Raw genomic sequence first — 19,423 nt, forward strand, 5'->3', positions numbered from 1 at the left:
TGTCGTGATATTAAGCATCCATAATCATTATTTCCACTTGAAGTTTACAGATATTTAGTGATATAACAGTTGATCGATACAGGCCCATTTCGCACCTTAAACTTCATAGAAAAGTCAAGTGTAAGAACATCTCTGATAATTCCTAACTTCATAGAAAGGTCAAGTGTAAGAACATCTCTGATAATCAAACTTCATAGAAAGGTCAAGTGTAAGAACATCTCTGATAATTCCTTACTTCATAGAAAAGTCAAGTGTAAGAACATCTCTGATTATCAAACTTCATAGAAAGGTCAAGTGTATTCCTTACTTCAGGATGCCAAGAGACAAGAAAGTCACCATGACTATTTTTATAGAAAATTGTTAAAAATCTGGAAACTCATTTTTATGGGCACAAATTCATGTTGTCCATTTTCTAGTTTCTACTATTGTTTATGAATGATGGTATATATCAGTGTTGATATATTGGCTTCCAGCCCTTCCTTCCTGCTTCCTGTGAGACTGAGGCATTGTTTGTGTACAAATCTCTCTGATGATGTTTTCCATAAGGATGTAACAAAGTGTAGATCAGATGGAAGGAATGGCTAATATCCTATGCAGTGAAGCTTAGTAGGTATAACTGGATAGTGAGAGGACACCATTCCTGGCTAGCAATATAGAGTGGTTGCTGGATTTACAAGGTTTGAATATACTGGTATATAAAACTAATCAGCTCCATACCTTTTTTTATCTCTACATGACCCTTGATGAAAACCGTTGGAATAGCACAAATTAGATTATGCCTTTGTAGTAAACAGGGCTGTCACCAGAACATGGAATGGGAACTGAACAGTAACATATTAGGTCTCAGAGATACAGCTAACAATTTGTAGCAGATTGCAGTGATGTGAATTTGTAAAGACCTGCAGGTCAAGATTAGCTATGTAACCCATAAGCTTATGATGTGACCCAGCATCTTCCATCTGTTAATCACCCAGAATGAGGTCTGGACCATATAGACCGATGAGTCACCCATTTCCCTTTAGGGAGGGAGTGAAGTTTATTAGTATGGAAAGGAATATAAACTTTCAGGGTGCATCAAGGCCAGGTGGTCTAGAGTCTTTTTGTTACTGTCCTATCGGTTAATTTTAATGGTTTAAAGTTTGAAATCTGAATGAGTGACCTTGACAAAAATTTGGGTCACATTTGTGAAATATATTGAACTCGCACAATGAAGGTTCACAAGGTGAAGAGTCTTCCAGCAAACATCCATATTTGATGTCACTTATCATGTTGAATAATATTGGGTAAGTGGAATTTGCACATGGACTGGTAAAATTGGAAACTGCTAGCCCAGCTGACTAGTGCTTTTTAAAATTATTTTCTAGTCCTGGTAAAGTGTAATATGAGCCTGTTTTAAAAGAATTTGACCTACAAACTCTTAGACACGGCTCTGAGGTAAGAACAAAATAGCGGTACAGAGCCGTTTAGCCTGTTGTTCGTGAGTCCGAGCACTAAAGACTCATGCATCATATTTCAGAATCATAGCTGTTTGAAAAAGACAAACACTACAAGTGTGAGATGAAGTCAACTATCACGCGATGTTCCACAAGCACAAACAGTGGGAGTAATGGCCAAGGCAGCAGTGGTGGAGGAAATGTTGTAGGGGGCGCCACTAATGACCAAGGTAATGTATCTCCTTATGTGACTTGTTGCGCAGTGTAATTATCTGGATGCTGGCCACATTATACCTTGCCTGATCATTTACAATCTGCCAGGTTTGTACCAAAAGGACCCTCCATCCCAGAGAAGGACCTTTTCTGTCAACGAATTATTGTTGCCAAGAAGATTTCAGAAATAAAGTAAAAACTTGAATCTAAAACAGTGTATTTAAAAGATATGGAAAGAGGAAGGTTACAAGGCTGATTTTCTTTTTTTCTTGTTTCTTTTTTTTATTTTTCTTGTATGAAGGTGATTATTATGCCAACTTGCAGATGCTGTGTACGTAACAGGTTCAGTACTGGATACTTTAAATAAAAATTGTTTAGCATAAACTCATCACATGTGGTTATGTGACATTTGTGGTTTGCGATCATACATACATGTGTACCCCTCTTAGGTAAGAAAACCTGATGGGGACATAAGAACTGGTGATCTTGTGGTGACCTTGGACTTGTTGATTGCTCAGTAGACTGATATGACCTACTTTTCATTCACTGTGCTTTTTCATCTAAATTCACTTTCGTGCACTTTTAACTAGCAACATACAGCGTTACCATGGTGATATTAGAATGGTTAGTGTTCCTGTCCATTCCCCCAAGAACCAATGTTTTAATTCTTTGTTGCATGCTTTATTCTATCTATACAGTAACAATGGATGAAGCAACACAATGTTGTGGGCATTTTGTTGTAGTGTCCTACTGGTTGTAGTGTTCACTCTTGTGTACGGTAACGAACATGATCCATATTAATTAATGCACATAGAGAGAGAAAGAGAGTGTATGGTGTCAAATTCAATGCTTAAGTTTAATTTGCATCAGTTGGTAATTTTTTATATCATCTATGAAATAATCATTAATTGGAAACTAATTGCAATACTACCTATAACCTACCTACATAGTAGAGTTCTTTTCTGATTGAAATATAAGCTTTTCATGAATTACAAAGGAGTTTGATAATAAATAGTAAAATAATGTGAATAAGTAAAAAAAAAAAAGAAATATTAAAGTACAGTTTTCTGAAAACAATGTATGACATACTCAATATCAAGTTATGTAATTCGTGATCGTGAGTTAAGGGAGGACCGTGAGAGATTGGGCTTCTCATGGCAATAACTGAAAGTGTGACATGCTTGTTTCTCTGTGTTTTCACAAAGTGAAATGTAGTAAATCATCCATGATCTAACTAATAAGAATCTGCTCTTTAGACACCTAATACATTACAACTTTTGCCAAAATAGATTGAAGAATTATATGGGCAATAAAATTATACATTTTAAGATGTATGCATGGATTATATGATAATGTCGCAGAGTATGATTTTGAAGGACTGTCTGATATACCTATGCTCTTTTATCTCAGAAATAATCACATTTTGATTTTACGTGGCTGATGGCTGTTTATTTTACATTATTATGATATATATATATACATTTCCAGCAGAAGGAATGGTTAGAAACTATGTAATAGCTTGTATTATTGTTAATTTGATCAAGGTAAAATTTCTCATTCAAATTAATTTGTTGAATTTTTGGTTTGATTTCAGTAGCTTTTAATGGATATCCTTACAACCAAGGTAAATCTTCTTCATGAAAATTCTGTTCTGTTTTGCTTTTATTTTATATTTTGTGTTTTTGTATATATGTTACTTCAGTCAGTTGGTAAATAATGGAATACAGCATTTTACTAGATTTTTTTTATATCAAAATAGGTTAAAGAACAATCACTGTTCAAGAGGGGATGATTGTAAATGTTACAAGTACAATGTACAAATACTCCGAGCATAGATCAAAAATTGTAATACTTCCTTATCCTGGAAATAATCTTTATGAAATATATTTCACCAAGCTCTTACACACTGAATTAGGCCAAATAAATACAAAAACAACTGTGTTTCCTGCTTCCAAACCAACTTTTTCCCCTGCTGACCTATGAAGTCGGACATGTTTTAACATGTGCTTTACATATTTTCTGGGCAGGAAGAAAATATTTTTTTAATTAACTAGCTGTAGAATAGTGGTAGACACTATACTGATCAACTTGTTGTATTATGAAACAGACATTAATTTAGGGGAAATAAGTGATTCTTCATTTTGTTGCAAAATTTGAGAATGAGAAATCCAGGTCACAATCTTTTGATCTTCAATGGTATCACCAGTTTTCTCCTGTAGCTAAACATTGGTGAAATGCTTTTAAACCCTGTTTTAGTGGCAGTTAAACACTTGGCTAAAGCATTGAGAGAAAATCCCTTGAAATCTGAGAAAATCTGCAGTAAATTGAACAACTTACAGAAACATAAGGAGGTTTAATTAATATCTTACAAATCAGAAGATAAATTATTACAAATGATATATAGACAGACTGCTTTTTTCCAATTAATTGTTACATATAGATATATAAGAACATTTATAACTTATCAACTAGACTTTTTATTCATTCAATACTTCTAAACTTTGCCTTGTGATCATCATCCATCTGTTCGTCTGCCAACTATTGAGCTACATATGTACACAAATTAATGGATCACAACTTGATTTGCTTTAAAACATTTTCAATACATCTTTTTTACAATTTTTCTATAATTGCATAAATATCCAATTAAGCAAAACATGCTCTCTGGGCCTCTTTTTTTATTTGTATATTTTATCATATGGAGTAAATAATAACTTGCATACATTTTGGTCATATACTCTATTAAATCATAACATATATTTAATTAGTACATCTAATGGAGTAATTACAGATTTCTATCACCCAGAAAGAAAAAAATTCCAACCTGCCTATCCTTATCATATTTTTTTTAGTAAAAACAGGAAATGCAGTTATTTTTTATTTGGCCTTGCTAAAATTAAGAATAATGTGCATTAGCTCGACAATGATAAGTGTAGGAAAGAAACCATTATTACTGAAATAGGGATGATTAAAATTGTGTTAAGGAATAGGGAGATAGGTATATTGATATTTAAGTGTTTGTCCTAGCATTCCCAGAATGTCACTCCTTATGAACAGGAGTCTGTAGGAGTGTACAAATGACTTAAATAAGTCACCATAAGTGTTTCTTGCACATGAATTCCAAAGGAGACAATGGAATACCAAAAAACCTCAAGTAAAACAAATGTTATGAAGTAGGTTTAATGACGGCATATATTAGTAAGATTGTTGACAAATCTGGTGTCAGATTTTCAAAATTACTAAAAGAAAAAAACATGTGTCTGAAGATACGATCAGAACTTGAAAATGGCAAGTATTTTAGGATTGTCTCAATAAGATGGTAGAAGTATTTTGAGTCGGAAGCTTAGTGGCTGTTGAGTACGTATGTACTAACTGAGCTTTGTGTCCCTTGTATTGAAGGTGGGCCGGATTTGGTCTGTCTCACACAGGTAATGTATACTTCTCCTTCTTATTATCAATTTTAACTAAGCCTTTATACCCTCCACGAGACGGCAGTTGGTATGTATGTACTATGTCTGTTTATTGATTATATTATATATTCATCATTACCTGCGTGCGTGCCTTTGGTTTGTAGAGAGAGCTCATGCCTGGGGAGTTGTCTCCCTTGGTAAGGGGAGGTCTGACAGTTGTCTCCCTTGGTAAGGGGAGGTCTAACAGTTGTCTCTCTTGGTAGGGGAGTTGCCATAAAGAGGTTGTTTCCCCTTTTAGCAGTTTGATTGGTTACTGCAGTACTAAAAAAATCTCCATACTTTCTTAAAAGAAAAAACAACTAATTATATGTTACAGGAAAGAAGAAGGCTTTTAACATTTTTCAGATTTTGTTGTGATAATAGTTATCAAGATCTTTATATTGTAACAATAAAAAGAAATTAAAAGTATTGTTTAATTGAATGAAAATCAGTTTGATGATGTTTATACTTCTAGTTATGGATTTTTTTTTTGTTTTAAAAAAGGAGAGAAAATATAAGATAATGATTTAGGGTATAATGTCACAGCTTGTCTCATTCTTTGAATTGAAGTCACAGATACAGCCGTTCGCCATAGATTTTGCACTCTAAACATTCTACCTCTTACTACACCGTTAATGTTTCACATCTTAAGAGAGAGGGCTCAATGTATATACAAGATAAAGATGTTTATAAGGTTCACTTGGTTTGAAATGCAATTCGTCATTTCCTTTATTTATCTCAATGTTTATAATGCAAATTTTAATGAATTAGGTGACTTTTTTTTTTTTTATCTTTGGTGAAATGGTGCTACAGATTTGGGGGGGAAAAGAAGCTTTTTTTTCTTTTTGAGTAGACTGGACAGTTTATAATGAAGTAGTGTCTATACATTGTTCTGATGATGTGGTCCCTCTGCTTACAACATTTTGGACAGGGTTATCAATGAATCAAGTAAAACTGCTGAAATGTTGGTACCTTTACTTAACATATATAGGCTATGAGGGAGGGATACCGATCTATAAACAATCATTCAATAAAGTGTTGAAGATTCATAATGCTTTGAAACAAGAGAAACCTGTAGATTTTTTGTGAGCAGAGTTTATTTTTGTAATCGTTATCCATTTCTATAGCTTATGTAATAGAAATGAACCTGGATTGAATATAATAGGATAATGTTTATTCTAACCTAGATAGACAATGCATGTAAGGGATTGGGCTAGCCCCTGTTGGGGCCAAGTATGGCTAGCATGCTGCATTGTTTCCATGGTAATACAGCAACATGCACTGGATACTGAGCTGTCAACAGTCAGGTCAACACAATGTCACCAAGGTCTTGTGAGATTATGTCGCCATTAAATATGCAATGCATTCAAATATTTTATTTCAGGAGTTTTGGAAGAAGAAAATCTGTATGCATAATATTAAAATATTCATGGCATCAACATTTGTATTGTTTGTGTTTGTTTTTCAGTTTCATATAAACTGTTGTTACTGAAATGTAGTGAACAAAAAACTCAGAAAAAATCACCTGTCAAGTGTATGTAGGTCGCTCCACAGTGTCACATGACTCCTGTTGCCATGGTAGACATGTTTGCAGTTCCCCGGACATGAACATAGCCTCTAGATCTATTCTACACATTTCTCTACTGCAGGTACCCAGACTTGTAATGAAAGTGTATGTCAATATTAAAACTCTGTCAATGTTTAGTTAATCACAATAATATTCATTGATACTGTGAGACAATGTTTTTTTCTCTGCGATTAAAAAGACAATGCATATTACGATATCTGGTTTGTAGTTCATTGTATGTGTTACAACACATTGATCACGTTCAGACATTTTGTAAAACATTTTCTCTTCTATTCAGTGATACAGGTATAAAACCCCAGTGAGTATCACTGTCTGTATAAATTTCGTTTGGACAAAACTTAAGGAAACTAAATTTATTGAATATATCTTATATAGAAATTATGACTCATTACATTCTGATACCCGAAAGTTGTGAAAGTTAAAAATAGATTCTTCAGTAACAGTCATATTCTATGGTTTACACAATTCTTTCCAGGACGCTTCACCATAACGAGATTTTCTATGTAAGTTTAAAAACTTAAACCGTACAACCTGAATGAGAGTTTGTAAGAACGTTTACAGGTACAGCAGATTGGTATATATGTTAATGTATAAGCATCCTTTTATGTAGAGAACTGTTTTCAGGGGGTGGGGTCAATTTGTATCAAAAGCAAATACAATTTGCAAAATTGTAAATGATATGGTGTATAGGATACTCTACTCAAATTCTTAAAACAAATTAAAAAAATGTATTATTCACTTTTCTAAGGAAAAAATTATTTGTCGATTCACTCTGGTCTTGGAAACACTCCTTTCTCAGAACACTTCGAACACTTGATATAATGGGACATTTCCTAGGATGTGAAATATCTGAATTTGAATATTAATACACATTCCATTATCAAAAAAAATATATTTAAAAGTAGTTCCTTACAATGTGAAGAGAAAGAAATGTTTTTACAGTTTGGTGATGTCACAGGGCCAGAGGTAATGTCAGACAAAACCATCGGCATTCTAAGTTGTGTTCATGTTTATATTGTCCTAACCATGTACATGTAGGTAGTCTTCCTACTAGATACAATGTGAAAAACCCTCTTTCCTCAAATCTCTGTGTTACAAAAAAGTTAACATTAAAGAAACCATTATCTTTAGTATGTTTACTAAACGCTTACTGTCCAAATCTAACATTCACAAGCTCTACCTCATGTTTACTCTTCAGAGCAGTTCATTAATGTGGTGCATGCTGAGAACTTAGGGCCTGCATTTGTTATATACAAATTTGGCCTTGAAAACAATTGAGCTTCCTTCCACTTCATCAACATATTCCCACTGTAAACTTATTTTACTGTTGCTTGATCTGTGACGTCCTCTGTCTAGGTCACGTGGCCTACTACTGTGATGGTGGTGGTGAATGCAGCAGCATGTTCTGTGTATAGTCTTTGTTTGTATGTCACATTGTCATTTATTCAAGGTGTTTTGTATCTGGTAATCGTTATTGATGATTCTCATGTATGTTTAGAGATTGATATTTTATACTACCAACATAGAGCTTTACTTTGCAATTATGTATTCTGCTATCATAAAGTGATGTATTCTCATTTCAGAACATAGCCAACATATATCAAAATTAAAGAAGAAATCGTCCATGTTCTTTTGAATACTCACCTTTATTGTTAGAAACAGATACAAATACCTGGCAATAAGTATTTTCATCCCCCGCGAAACTGGTGGGGTCTGTCTAGCTGTCTGTGCCCATTCTGAATAACAGTTCCTAAACCGTTTCATATATCTGTAGGAACTTGTACATTATCAGGCCAGAGGAACTTGTACATTATCAGGCCAGTTACTAATCAGGCATGATCAGGCCAGTGCTCTAGTTCTGCCTTTTCCTATTGGGGCATTCTCTTTTTAATATTTTTCCTGCTTCCATGGAAATAGCAACAACAACAAAATCACACCTGGTTATTCTGGCACACAACTTAAAAATATTCACAATCTCTACAAAACTTGGTACACAAAACCAGGCAGTACCATATAGTTGTGCCTTTTTTGGAATTCCTATTTTTCAGTATATTTTCTGTTGCCTTAGAAATAAATAGCTAAAACTACAAAATTCACTGTTTTAAAGCTCCTTTAAGAGTATTTGTACACCTGTCAGGCTTACGCCCATATTCTGCCTTTTGCTAACGTTTTGTGTTACCATAGAAACAAATACCCCAAAATACAAAATTGACAGTTTTCTAGTTGAAAAGTATTTATTATATCTGTACCAAACTTGGTATACACATCAGACCCTAGTTTTGCATGTCTTTCTTTATTACCATGCAAACAAAACTACAAAGTAAGCTGTTTCTAAGCTTTTCCGGATAACTCTTAACAGTTCCACTTTCACAAGAAAGTTTCTACACATAAGGCTAGTGCTTTAGTTGTGCCTTTTGCTATTGGGATATCTCATTTTGTCATGGGCCTAGCCTGCACCTTGGGATTAGTTCATAATGCAACCCTGACTTCTCCAAGTGTCGTACCTAGCCCTCGGGACATCGTCTTTTGGTTGTAACAGGAGTTGAGATCTAAGCCTAAGGCCATATATATATATGTAAAGACACATTAGACATGAAGGTCCCTAGAACCTTTAATTCAATCGTTGTTGATAAAGCAAAAGTAAAGCTAAGTTTCATATTACAAAATAAAATAATGAGCAATACAGGCCTTTGGGCATCTTGATTAAATTTGTATTTAATAAACAATCCTTCTGGGATATGTTGTCAAAATATGTTAAGCACTTGCTACTAAGTAGTAGTGATGGACAATCTGGTTAAAGTTATAATCAATAATGGGTTTGTTATGGAGTAAATGGATCGATGATATAATTGTTTTATATTTTGTATAGGCCTGAACACCCTAATGAGTCTTTTGTAACAGCAATGTAGTGACTTCTACTCCACGTTTGGTGGCCTCTTTTTTTTCCAACATTGAGTTTAATCATATTATCAAAATATTCAAAAATTTTATGCATCCTTGAAATTGTATAAGTAATCGATAATTGGAATTTGAAAAGGCAAACTGATCAATTTTTGATTATAAATGATAATTGGCCCATCACTACTTGGCAAGTGTTTTTGGTTCAGTTAAAGGGTGTTGGAGGTTTTTATTAACATACTGGTTTGCATGGCAGGACTAAGTTTTGATAACTTAGTAATCTATTGTTGTACCTAGCTTAGGTTTTATTGAAAATTAACAGTTCTAAGTGCTAATGTTCAAAAACTTTTTATTATTGTTTCTTCTGTTTTCTCTGAGTTTTGCTCTGTTCACAATTACAATATTTTCGGTTGGTTTGTAGAAATTCTTAATTAAAATCCAAATGTGTATGATAAACCCACAATTCAAAGTTTATTATTTCCCAAATCACTTCTGTTTAAAATCCTACTAATAATGACAAACATGCTGATAATATTTTAACCAATACAAGTGCACCTTTTGCATTCTGGCTTTTAGTTTACTGTGCTGATAACTGTTTTGACAATTTTCGTTATTGCAAAGCATTTGCATAGTCTAGTATGGTTTGTATATTGGAATTCTATATTTCTTATTAACATGAAATAATATTTAAATTAAATTCATGAAATTGTTATGTATTGATTTATGCTTAATTATCATTATGGTAAATTTAACTGATGTAAATCATATTAATTATTTACTTTCAATTTGCATACATAAAGTAATAGAAACTATTTGAAGTGTTTTGTGATTAATGACTACAATATGAAGTTTATGTATCTTAATGTAAATTATATACATATGATAGCTGTATTGATTTCCTGTGAAGGCTATGTTCGACTGTACACTGTAGATAACTAACCAACAATATCATAAGTTCACTGATGCATGGATTCTGTGCTAGTCATTATGTATACTAATGATAGATTAGCTTCCAATCTTCTGGTGTATAAATTCTTGGGCTAGAGTAGCCTACGCAATCACATTGAATACAGGATGTGTATAATAAAAATGTGGCGCGGCATCTGTCTTTTCTTAAATAGAAAAAAACCCATGTAGTACTGAATGGATCCATGAAATTAAAACAAATTCCAAATTTGGTGTGGAATATTCCTTGGCCATGGAAGCTCTTGGGTCAGAGGATGGGGCCCTACACGGGCAGTGGTACATCTTCAAAATTCTACTCTTTCAATTCAGGTGAAGGGATTTTAACCTAATTAAGTATAAAAAAGTGAAGTCGTTTTGATTGTTTGAGTTCTATATTGAAAAAATACAGAAGTGGAGTGCAACCCGATTAAGTGACATAGCATAAAAACGTAATATACTTCTGAAAGTGATAACCAGTACATTATACCTTTGCCTGTTATGTATATTTGTAAAATTTAAGACTTTTAGTAATACCATGTTGAATAAAAGTAGCTCCTGGTAATTTTGAGATTCATGTAATCCCAGTAGAGTTGAAAACCTTGATTCTAAAATTACTTCTTCCATGTGAATGAAGGGATCTTGCACATATTTAATCTGGATCATACTTGGGCCATGTTGACTAGTTGTTTTAGACACTGAAGGTAAGGCCCCATAGAAATAGCAGTAAGTCCCCCACATTCTTCTCCTTATGTATATAGATGAAGGGATATTCACTAAATTTGCTCAGGAGCATCCTTCGGCCAAGGAGTGTTGTATACACAGAGGGTGTTTTCTCTTGAAGATGCAGGATGAGGCTCATAGAGGAAAATAGGAAAATCTGTAAAATCCTATTCATTTAGTATAGATAAAGTAGAATTAACAGAAGTTATCAAGAGCGATCTTGGGCTAATGGAATATAATTGTGTATAACAGTTGTATGGATTGTTACCATATTTGGTTTGAAGTATCAATAGAGCAAGTTCTGTCATATTTTGTATGATGAAAATATTTTGCTGTGGTTGCTCAAAAAGCTAGGTGAGTGAAGCAGGTCCTTTAGGCCTCTTGTTCTACCAAATATTAAGGTAGTATTCAATTTATTGAAACCACATGATAACCACCTGAAATTCAAAATAAAAGGATTTTGTTTTAATGTCATCCTCAGTCTTTTTCTACAGTTATCAAATTCCAAATCTGATTATGATATATCATACTATTGTTAATTAATTGAACAGTTGATTGAAGTTGACCTATATTGATTTAATGCTGGACTCTGTTGGATTTTCTATGTTTTTGTATGTGTTGTTGCCATGTCCACTGGCCTCGAAGAATGCTTGGTCTGCTTTGAAATACATTTTTTTTTTTATACTTTTTGTTTTAATCTACCATTTTCAGATGGTGGGCTGTCTGAATTGCCTTTAGTCTTTGGTCTGTCCTTAAAACTTATTTGTTGCTATTTCTGAGGAAGAACGGGACAAGTCTCTTTCTCAGATTTTATATGAAGGACTGTAGGCTCTATTATTTTGTTCATGAACAAGATGGATTTTGAACATTCAAAAGTTTGTTATTGCTATTTTTCAGGGATTTTTCCAAATGTTTTGTCCTTATTTGTACCTGATCATTTTTAAGTCAGAAGAACAAGTTTGTTATGGATATATCTCTGTTACAGTACTTTCTCAAATTTGACAAATGGTTTTGCTTGGGTGTTGTCTTATTTTGAAACTGACCACAGAAGAAAAAAACATGGCAACCAGATGGTTGCCTAGGATTTTTGATAATTATTAATTTTGTTTTAGTTATGCCCAAGAAGTACTAAATTGATCTCAAATTTTAAGGTAGGATTCTTTATTCTTTTGTTGTGGATGTTCAATTTTTGGACTGATTGGAAGAGCATGAGGATGCATGACTGCCAGACAGCCATTTTGAGAATCAGATATAAGTTTGTTACCATTATTTCTCAGAAGGTATTATATGGAGCTTTCTGGTAGTTCCTACCAGGGCTCCTTTCGGTTTTTAGTTGTTCATGTCATTTGTAGCTATGCACACATCAGATTGGACTATTCAGAAAGTAACTGCTCGATCAAGAAAGAAAAAAATGGTTGCCAGAAATAAGAAAACTGTCTTGTTCTGTTTGTATACATTGCTACTTTAGTCAATTTGAAAAATTTGGAAAGGACAATGTCACACACAGAATTATGAAGTGTTGATCATAGTGATTACAGCATGATCTATATACTGTTGACTACACATCATTCCAACAGAGAATTCAGATCAAATTTACATAGAGCCACTGATAACTAGGAGTGCCAACATCCCTGTATTTTTTGTTCTGAGATTTTTATCCAGAATTTTTAAGCGCTACATTGTATTAAAAATAAATTGAGGTACACGCTGATTCACCAAAAATAGTTTTAAGTGGAATTTCATAGTTGCCATCCTACTTATCATTTCGCACAGCCACTAAATCAGAATAGGGTATGTAAAATATAATGCTTGAATTTACACAGAGTACAATTTAAAAAGTGATATATAATAAACTGACATGAATTGGTATTGTGAACTTGTGACTGGTGTTTGAATGTTGTAACATTTATTCTGTCCTCAGCTTTGCAAATATATTCAGTACATTGCATCCTGGACTCAGAAATATAGAGATCACTTCATGCAGTTGTCTGCTTGCTTTGTCCTCCAGCATAAACACTTACATTTCTATTGGTAAGGTCTTCATAAACTACAGGCATAGTAACAAATATCTTATACAACAATCATTTCAAGACCAATTGAAGTTAAGATTTCATGTTACCAAGATGTAGTCTGAATTGGACTTTGCTTGTACTTTGTTGGCTGTATTGTACCAATGTGTTAAGACACCCTGCAAGTGATCTAATCTCACCCTCACATTAACACTTTCACAAATTTTAATATACATACAAGGGCATATTATGAAGAACCAAATTCGACACATGTTATTTAGCATATATCTTTTGATAATTCCTTTTTCTTATCTTAGTGTTATTGTTCTGCAAAAACATGCCTATTACAATCTATAGTCTCAGCAAACCAAGGGGTATATAAGTATTGGAGAGATAGTGTAGTGTGTAATTTGTAGGTCGTTTTTTGTTTGAATTTCAGCATGAGGATGTTGACTAGAAAGGTATTGACACTTAAACCTAGCAGACACACACTATGTACACTATGTGCTGTATTTATTCATTACAACAGTTACCATTTCTCCTGGCTTTTCTTCTTCAAGCTTACAACTTAGTGATTAACCTGGAGTTTATCCAAATCGCCTACCATTTTTGTCATGTGAGATATTTCTTCTTGGATGGTTTTTAAAAAACAAGGAACACCCCAATTATATTTTTATATACAATCTGTACTATAAATCAAACTTTAACATCTTTTTAATGATCCAGTTTGTTCTTGTTTTCACTTATTTGAAATTGCTGTGCTTGTAATTTATTTGTCCATAAAGGATTTTATTGTGTCAGTATTGATATTGTCCACATGACAAAGATGTTTGTTGATTAAGGATAGTTTCCCTTTTAAGCTGAAACTTCTTCTTTTACTTTTGTTCCATTAATTGACTACTTGATTTGTTGCGTTGTCGATGGTTTGATGTGGATAAATGTTAAAGATAATGTGTATGTGCTCTGGGGTTGGATGTTCTTTGTTTGCATATGAAAACTGTTGACACCCATTTCACTATTTAACCTGCTAGATAGACTATATATATATATATATATATATACACACTGGGTAAAATGCTGTCTCTCTTTTATAACTTTACAACTCAGCAGTAATGCATTGCTTTAGTATTTGAAAAGTGAGTTTTCACAAAAAACAAGTAAGTTTTACACAGCTGTGTATCAATTCTTTGTAATGTATCTCTATCAGATCAGTTTCAGTAAATTTTATGTATGAAAGTGAACCAGAATATATGGAAATGATTTTTTGTAAACGATGTAATCTTGGTACCTGTATATTTGTAAACGATGTAGTATACAGAATCTTGGTACCTGTATATTTGTAAACGATGTAATCTTGGTACCTGTATATTTGTAAACGATGTAGTATACAGAATCTTGGTACCTGTATATTTGTGTGTACCTTTTCACTGTTGAATGGGTTTGCGAGTGTCTTGGTCACTAAACTTGGGAACTGATCTGTGCTCATTTACACTTTATAATTATCATGTAGCACATATCATCATCTGTCATCTTTATTGCACACCTTATTCCAATGTAACCAAGTTAACCTGCTACAATATGCTGACTAGCTGAGGATGCTCATAGTAACCTATTCAATGTATATATTGGCATATGCATCTATTCCTTTATCCTGGCCAATTTTGATCCATGGATCAAGGGCATCTTTTTATTCTTTATGTGTTATTATCAAGCTGAGATTACACTGTATCGCAGCGTCCGTCAGTCACCAATGTCTTCCATATTACTTCTGAACCACTTCATTGTCAAATTTGTATTGGTATCCCCAAGGTGGTGAGGATTCAAAATTTTTGATATTGAATGGTTGAACTCCTGTGGGACTGAGGGGTGGGGCCAAAACAGGTTTATTTATTTGGCCATATTGCTTATAGCAACTCCTCCTATGGACCTATGTTATGGGATATCAAATATGATTGGTGGGAAGTATCCTAAAGAGGAGAGGATTCAAAATTGTATACATGTAGAGACTGACCCCAGGGAAGGGGGAGTATAGGGTGGGACCAAAAAGGGGTATTTTGGACATAGTGCTTTAAACAACTTCTATTTTGGAACCTTTCTGATGGATTTCAACCATATTTTGTGGTAAGCATCCTTTGGTGGAGGGGATTCAAAACTGAAACTTTGTAGGGGCTGAGGCACAGGGCCAAAATTGGTTATTTGGTCATGTAATGCTGTAAGTGACTACTCGTCTTTAGCTGATATTATATCATATTTCATATGATCACTTTGGGGCAGTGATATCCAAACATGTACAAAAGGAGGGGAGGTTAATTCCTGGGTCATAACATGGATCAGTTGAGATCCCAGCATATAACCATATACTCTTATATTTTGCCCCAGGCAACTAAGTCTTTTTGGCCATAACTTTGAAACGGTTCAGACCACCACCCTATTACCATACATGTGCATGCTGCAATATTACTTTATTGAGAATATTTTACCATGGTTGCTTAAATATCCAGGTGAGCAGTTCAGGCCTTGTGGACCTCTAATGTAATGATAAAATTTGAGAATACACTGTATTACAGATGAACTGCATACAACTTTCGATCTAACTGATTTTTGAGTACATTCTGACCTGATATAGTTAACTGAAGTATTCATTGGTTGTTGTCATAATCAGCATGGATTTAAACAAATTGCATGATAATGGTTGAACGTGGACTTCTCCCGACCACATTCCAGCAATGTGATGACTGCATATATCACACTGTCCTGGTGGTGCTAGATTCAATGTGATTGAAAGCTTCTAGTTCTAGATTTTATATTCTAAACACTCCTTATTTCATGTTTGTGCTTGAATATGGTATTCAGTAATAAAAAGTAAGTTTGATACAACAGGTAATATAACACTGGAGTATTGTTTTTTGAAACAGTCATTTCTGATTGAGTTATCTCTCCATTTTTCGAGAAAAGATTATTAAAAGACGATGCAAATTTATGTTGTTACAGATATTATTGAAACTAATAAAATACATTATGATTAAATCTGATACAAAATAAGGGGAAGAAACTCCAGCGGAAAAATACCATGCTAAGTAATGGACATGTTAAGAAGCTTAACAACAATATTTTACAAACTGTATGCTTTGTATATAAATTGTATAAGTCAGCAGTATAGTGCATGACTGGTCCCTTTTCCATTGAACTTTATGGGATAAAGGGTTGACATGGAAACAACCACTAAGTAGTCACGTTAGTGTGTTATTAACTACGGCATTGCATGCTGTGTGATGGTCCAACATTAACACATCCTACCCTAATCATTGACAGCAGTTTTGTAGTATCTAGCTGTGATCAGTCTATATTAATTCTAGATATCAATCTATACTCAGAATTTCTCATAATTATATAATATACAATAGTGTACTATAAAAATCAAACCCCAACTGTTTCTGTACAGCATTTATTTGTGTATTGTATACTTCTTTCTGTATTGTAGCATTTATACAAATAGCATATGTAATATACTGCATGATGTTACACTAAGACATGGGTTTATGTATAATGAATGTAGCACTAAACAGAGGGGTTTATGTATAATGAATGTTACACTAAACAGACGGGTTTATGTATAATGAATGTTATGCTAAACAGAGGGGTTTATCTATAATGAATGTTACACTAAACAGAGGGGTTTATGTATAATGAATGTTACACTAAACAGAGGGGGTTATGTATAATGAATGTTACACTAAACATAGGGTTTATGTATCATGAATGTTACACTAAACAGACGGGTTTATGTATAATGAATGTTACACTAAACATAGGGTTTATGTATAATGAATGTTACACTAAACAGACGGGTTTATGTATAATGAATGTTATGCTAAACAGAGGGGTTTATGTATAATGAATGTTACACTAAACAGAGGGGTTTATGTATAATGAATGTCGAATAACGATTGATTTCCCATTCCCTTTCCCCAGAAACTTACTATTTCAGAGCATCTCACACAAAAGATATTCATTTATATTTGTTGGTGAATTACTTCCCTTTCTACATGACCTATTAAATATATAAAGAGGCTGAATTAAGTGTCACAAATTCATTGATATGATTTTTGACGAAGTAAGTAATAGTGTGTTGTTTATTGTTTAGGCTATCGTGATCTCGTCATGTTTTGTCATGTTTAAGGATTATTATAATAATATAAGAACAGATGGATTAATAACGTGTTATTGGTAAATGTCTTTATCTCATTTTTTTTTTGTCTTTTCTGATGCATTAGAATTCTTCATCGGCCAAATACATGCATTGAATACTCTATGCACACCAACAATGAAGTTGATGAAGATAATTATGACAATAACCTTATATATGAATAATCTGTGTTATTTAAAATACTAAAACAGCTTTGCGCTCTATTGAAATTTTGAGACAGAAAAATCAATTGTTCAGATACTTAATTATGAAATGGGCCATTATGAAATTGCCAATTATGAAATGGGCAACTGGTTGATGTGATGGATAAGCCTATTTGTATGTATGAGATGTTTTGCCTGGTAGAAGAATTCTTTGTGTCTCTTGTCACTGTGTGTACCCTTGGTATTATATGATGACAATATTTGTTGCACACCTTGCTCCTCCCATTACCTACACAATTCTTCCCACAGTGCTAATCAATGTGACCATATATATTCAGGTGAACATAACAGGGTCCTGAAGGACGAGAACAGTCTCCATACCATAAAAAGTTAATAAAAGTCTTGCTGTTCTCGACAGTTTACACACATACACACACACACACACACACACATATATATATATATAATAAAAAGGGATTAAATGTCCATGTGAAGGAAGTAAATATAGAAAAAATAAGATTAACGACCGACTAAATATATATATGTAGAAAGGGAATTAATCTCCTAGAGGAGATGAAAGTACTAAAGACTCCTTAAGGATTTTTCTTTTTTATAATATATATATATATATAAAGCTTTGCTATTTCACAATTGGGAGATGCAAAAAAAGGAGATCCAAATTAGTTCTTCTGAAGATAGAAATTTACTCTTTACAAAGGGAAGAAAAGGGCTGACAAGCTTTTAAAAATAAATGGGTAGGGGGAGGGGCTAGAGTGCAATATCTTTTATTTTTTGGACTTAAATAAAACTGCAACCTCTATTAGCAACAACAGTGGCAAGTAAGCCATCCCATGTATAGGGAGTGCTATTATTGCCTTGTGATTGTTTGGCCTCGCGTGTGATGTAGGTAGTAGTAACATGTTCATTTTCTTGGTGTGAGCTCCTACTCGGACAATACTGATGGACACTCTATTTAGTGCTGTTATGATTTTGATTGTTTTGTTTCTATATTTGTTTCCATAGTTTCATTTTGTTCCTTCGCAGGTGATTACCTTTGTAACTGTAATGCTAGCTCATTTACTGCTTCTGTGTAACTTTGTAGTTCTGCTGTTTTTAATATTCCCTGTTTCTTTTATACAGCCCACTTACTATGGTGTAGTGTAATATACCTACATAACGGGGGAGTACTTGTGGTAATGCTGTAGGGCAGTCCCTGTATTGTAGTGGTGGGGCCAGAGATATTGTTAGAGATGAGGAATGTTCGGCAGAATTATCAATTCTATCTTGATTTATCTGACAAAGCAAAGCTTTCTGAGTTAAATGTTGCACAAAACATGTTCATCTGGACAAGTTTACAATACTAGGAGGACCCGTAACAGCTTTGTGTAGGTCATATGGAACATTACCATGGTTTCCTTAACTTTAACTTATATATATAATCGTGTATTAAAAAGTGTCATAAACTAACTAATTTATAAGGACATATTCTTGCATGTTCTTTTAACTATTGTTAGATGAGCTGAGTCAAAGGCTCAAGTAATCTATTGCAATCATTTTTTGTCTGTTGTCGTCAATTTGATGTTTTCCACCTAAAATGAAACATTATTGAAGGGATTTCAACTAAGAAGGGATGATCTATTGATGGTCTGAAAAAGTGTGCTACTTGTTTTTTGTTACTCAGAAATCCAATATGACCTTTACAGCTGCCATTTTGAAAATCAACTTCAAGGCTAATTTAACTGAACCATGCTGGTTCTAACAAAGTGTTGTTCTATTTCAAGTTTGTTGGAAATCCAGCTCGGTACAACTCAGGTGCAT

The 19,423-nt window shown here is 33.6% G+C and overlaps 1 protein-coding gene across 1 annotated transcript in view; it reads left to right on the forward strand.

The window, feature by feature from the left end:
* Positions 1–3,259: 3,259 nt before the first annotated feature.
* Positions 3,260–19,423, forward strand: part of LOC110460324 (G patch domain-containing protein 8-like) — a gene marked incomplete at its 5' end in the record, with an annotated part of 29,519 nt that continues 13,355 nt past the window's right edge. The window contains 2 exons of the mRNA XM_021513164.1: positions 3,260–3,270; positions 5,046–5,074. Coding sequence (XP_021368839.1) covers positions 3,260–3,270; positions 5,046–5,074 — 40 coding nt within the window. The remainder of the gene's footprint in view (positions 3,271–5,045; positions 5,075–19,423) is intronic.

This window comes from Mizuhopecten yessoensis, unplaced genomic scaffold (assembly GCF_002113885.1).
Source record: "Mizuhopecten yessoensis strain PY_sf001 unplaced genomic scaffold, ASM211388v2 scaffold10359, whole genome shotgun sequence".
NCBI lineage: Eukaryota > Metazoa > Mollusca > Bivalvia > Pectinida > Pectinidae > Mizuhopecten > Mizuhopecten yessoensis.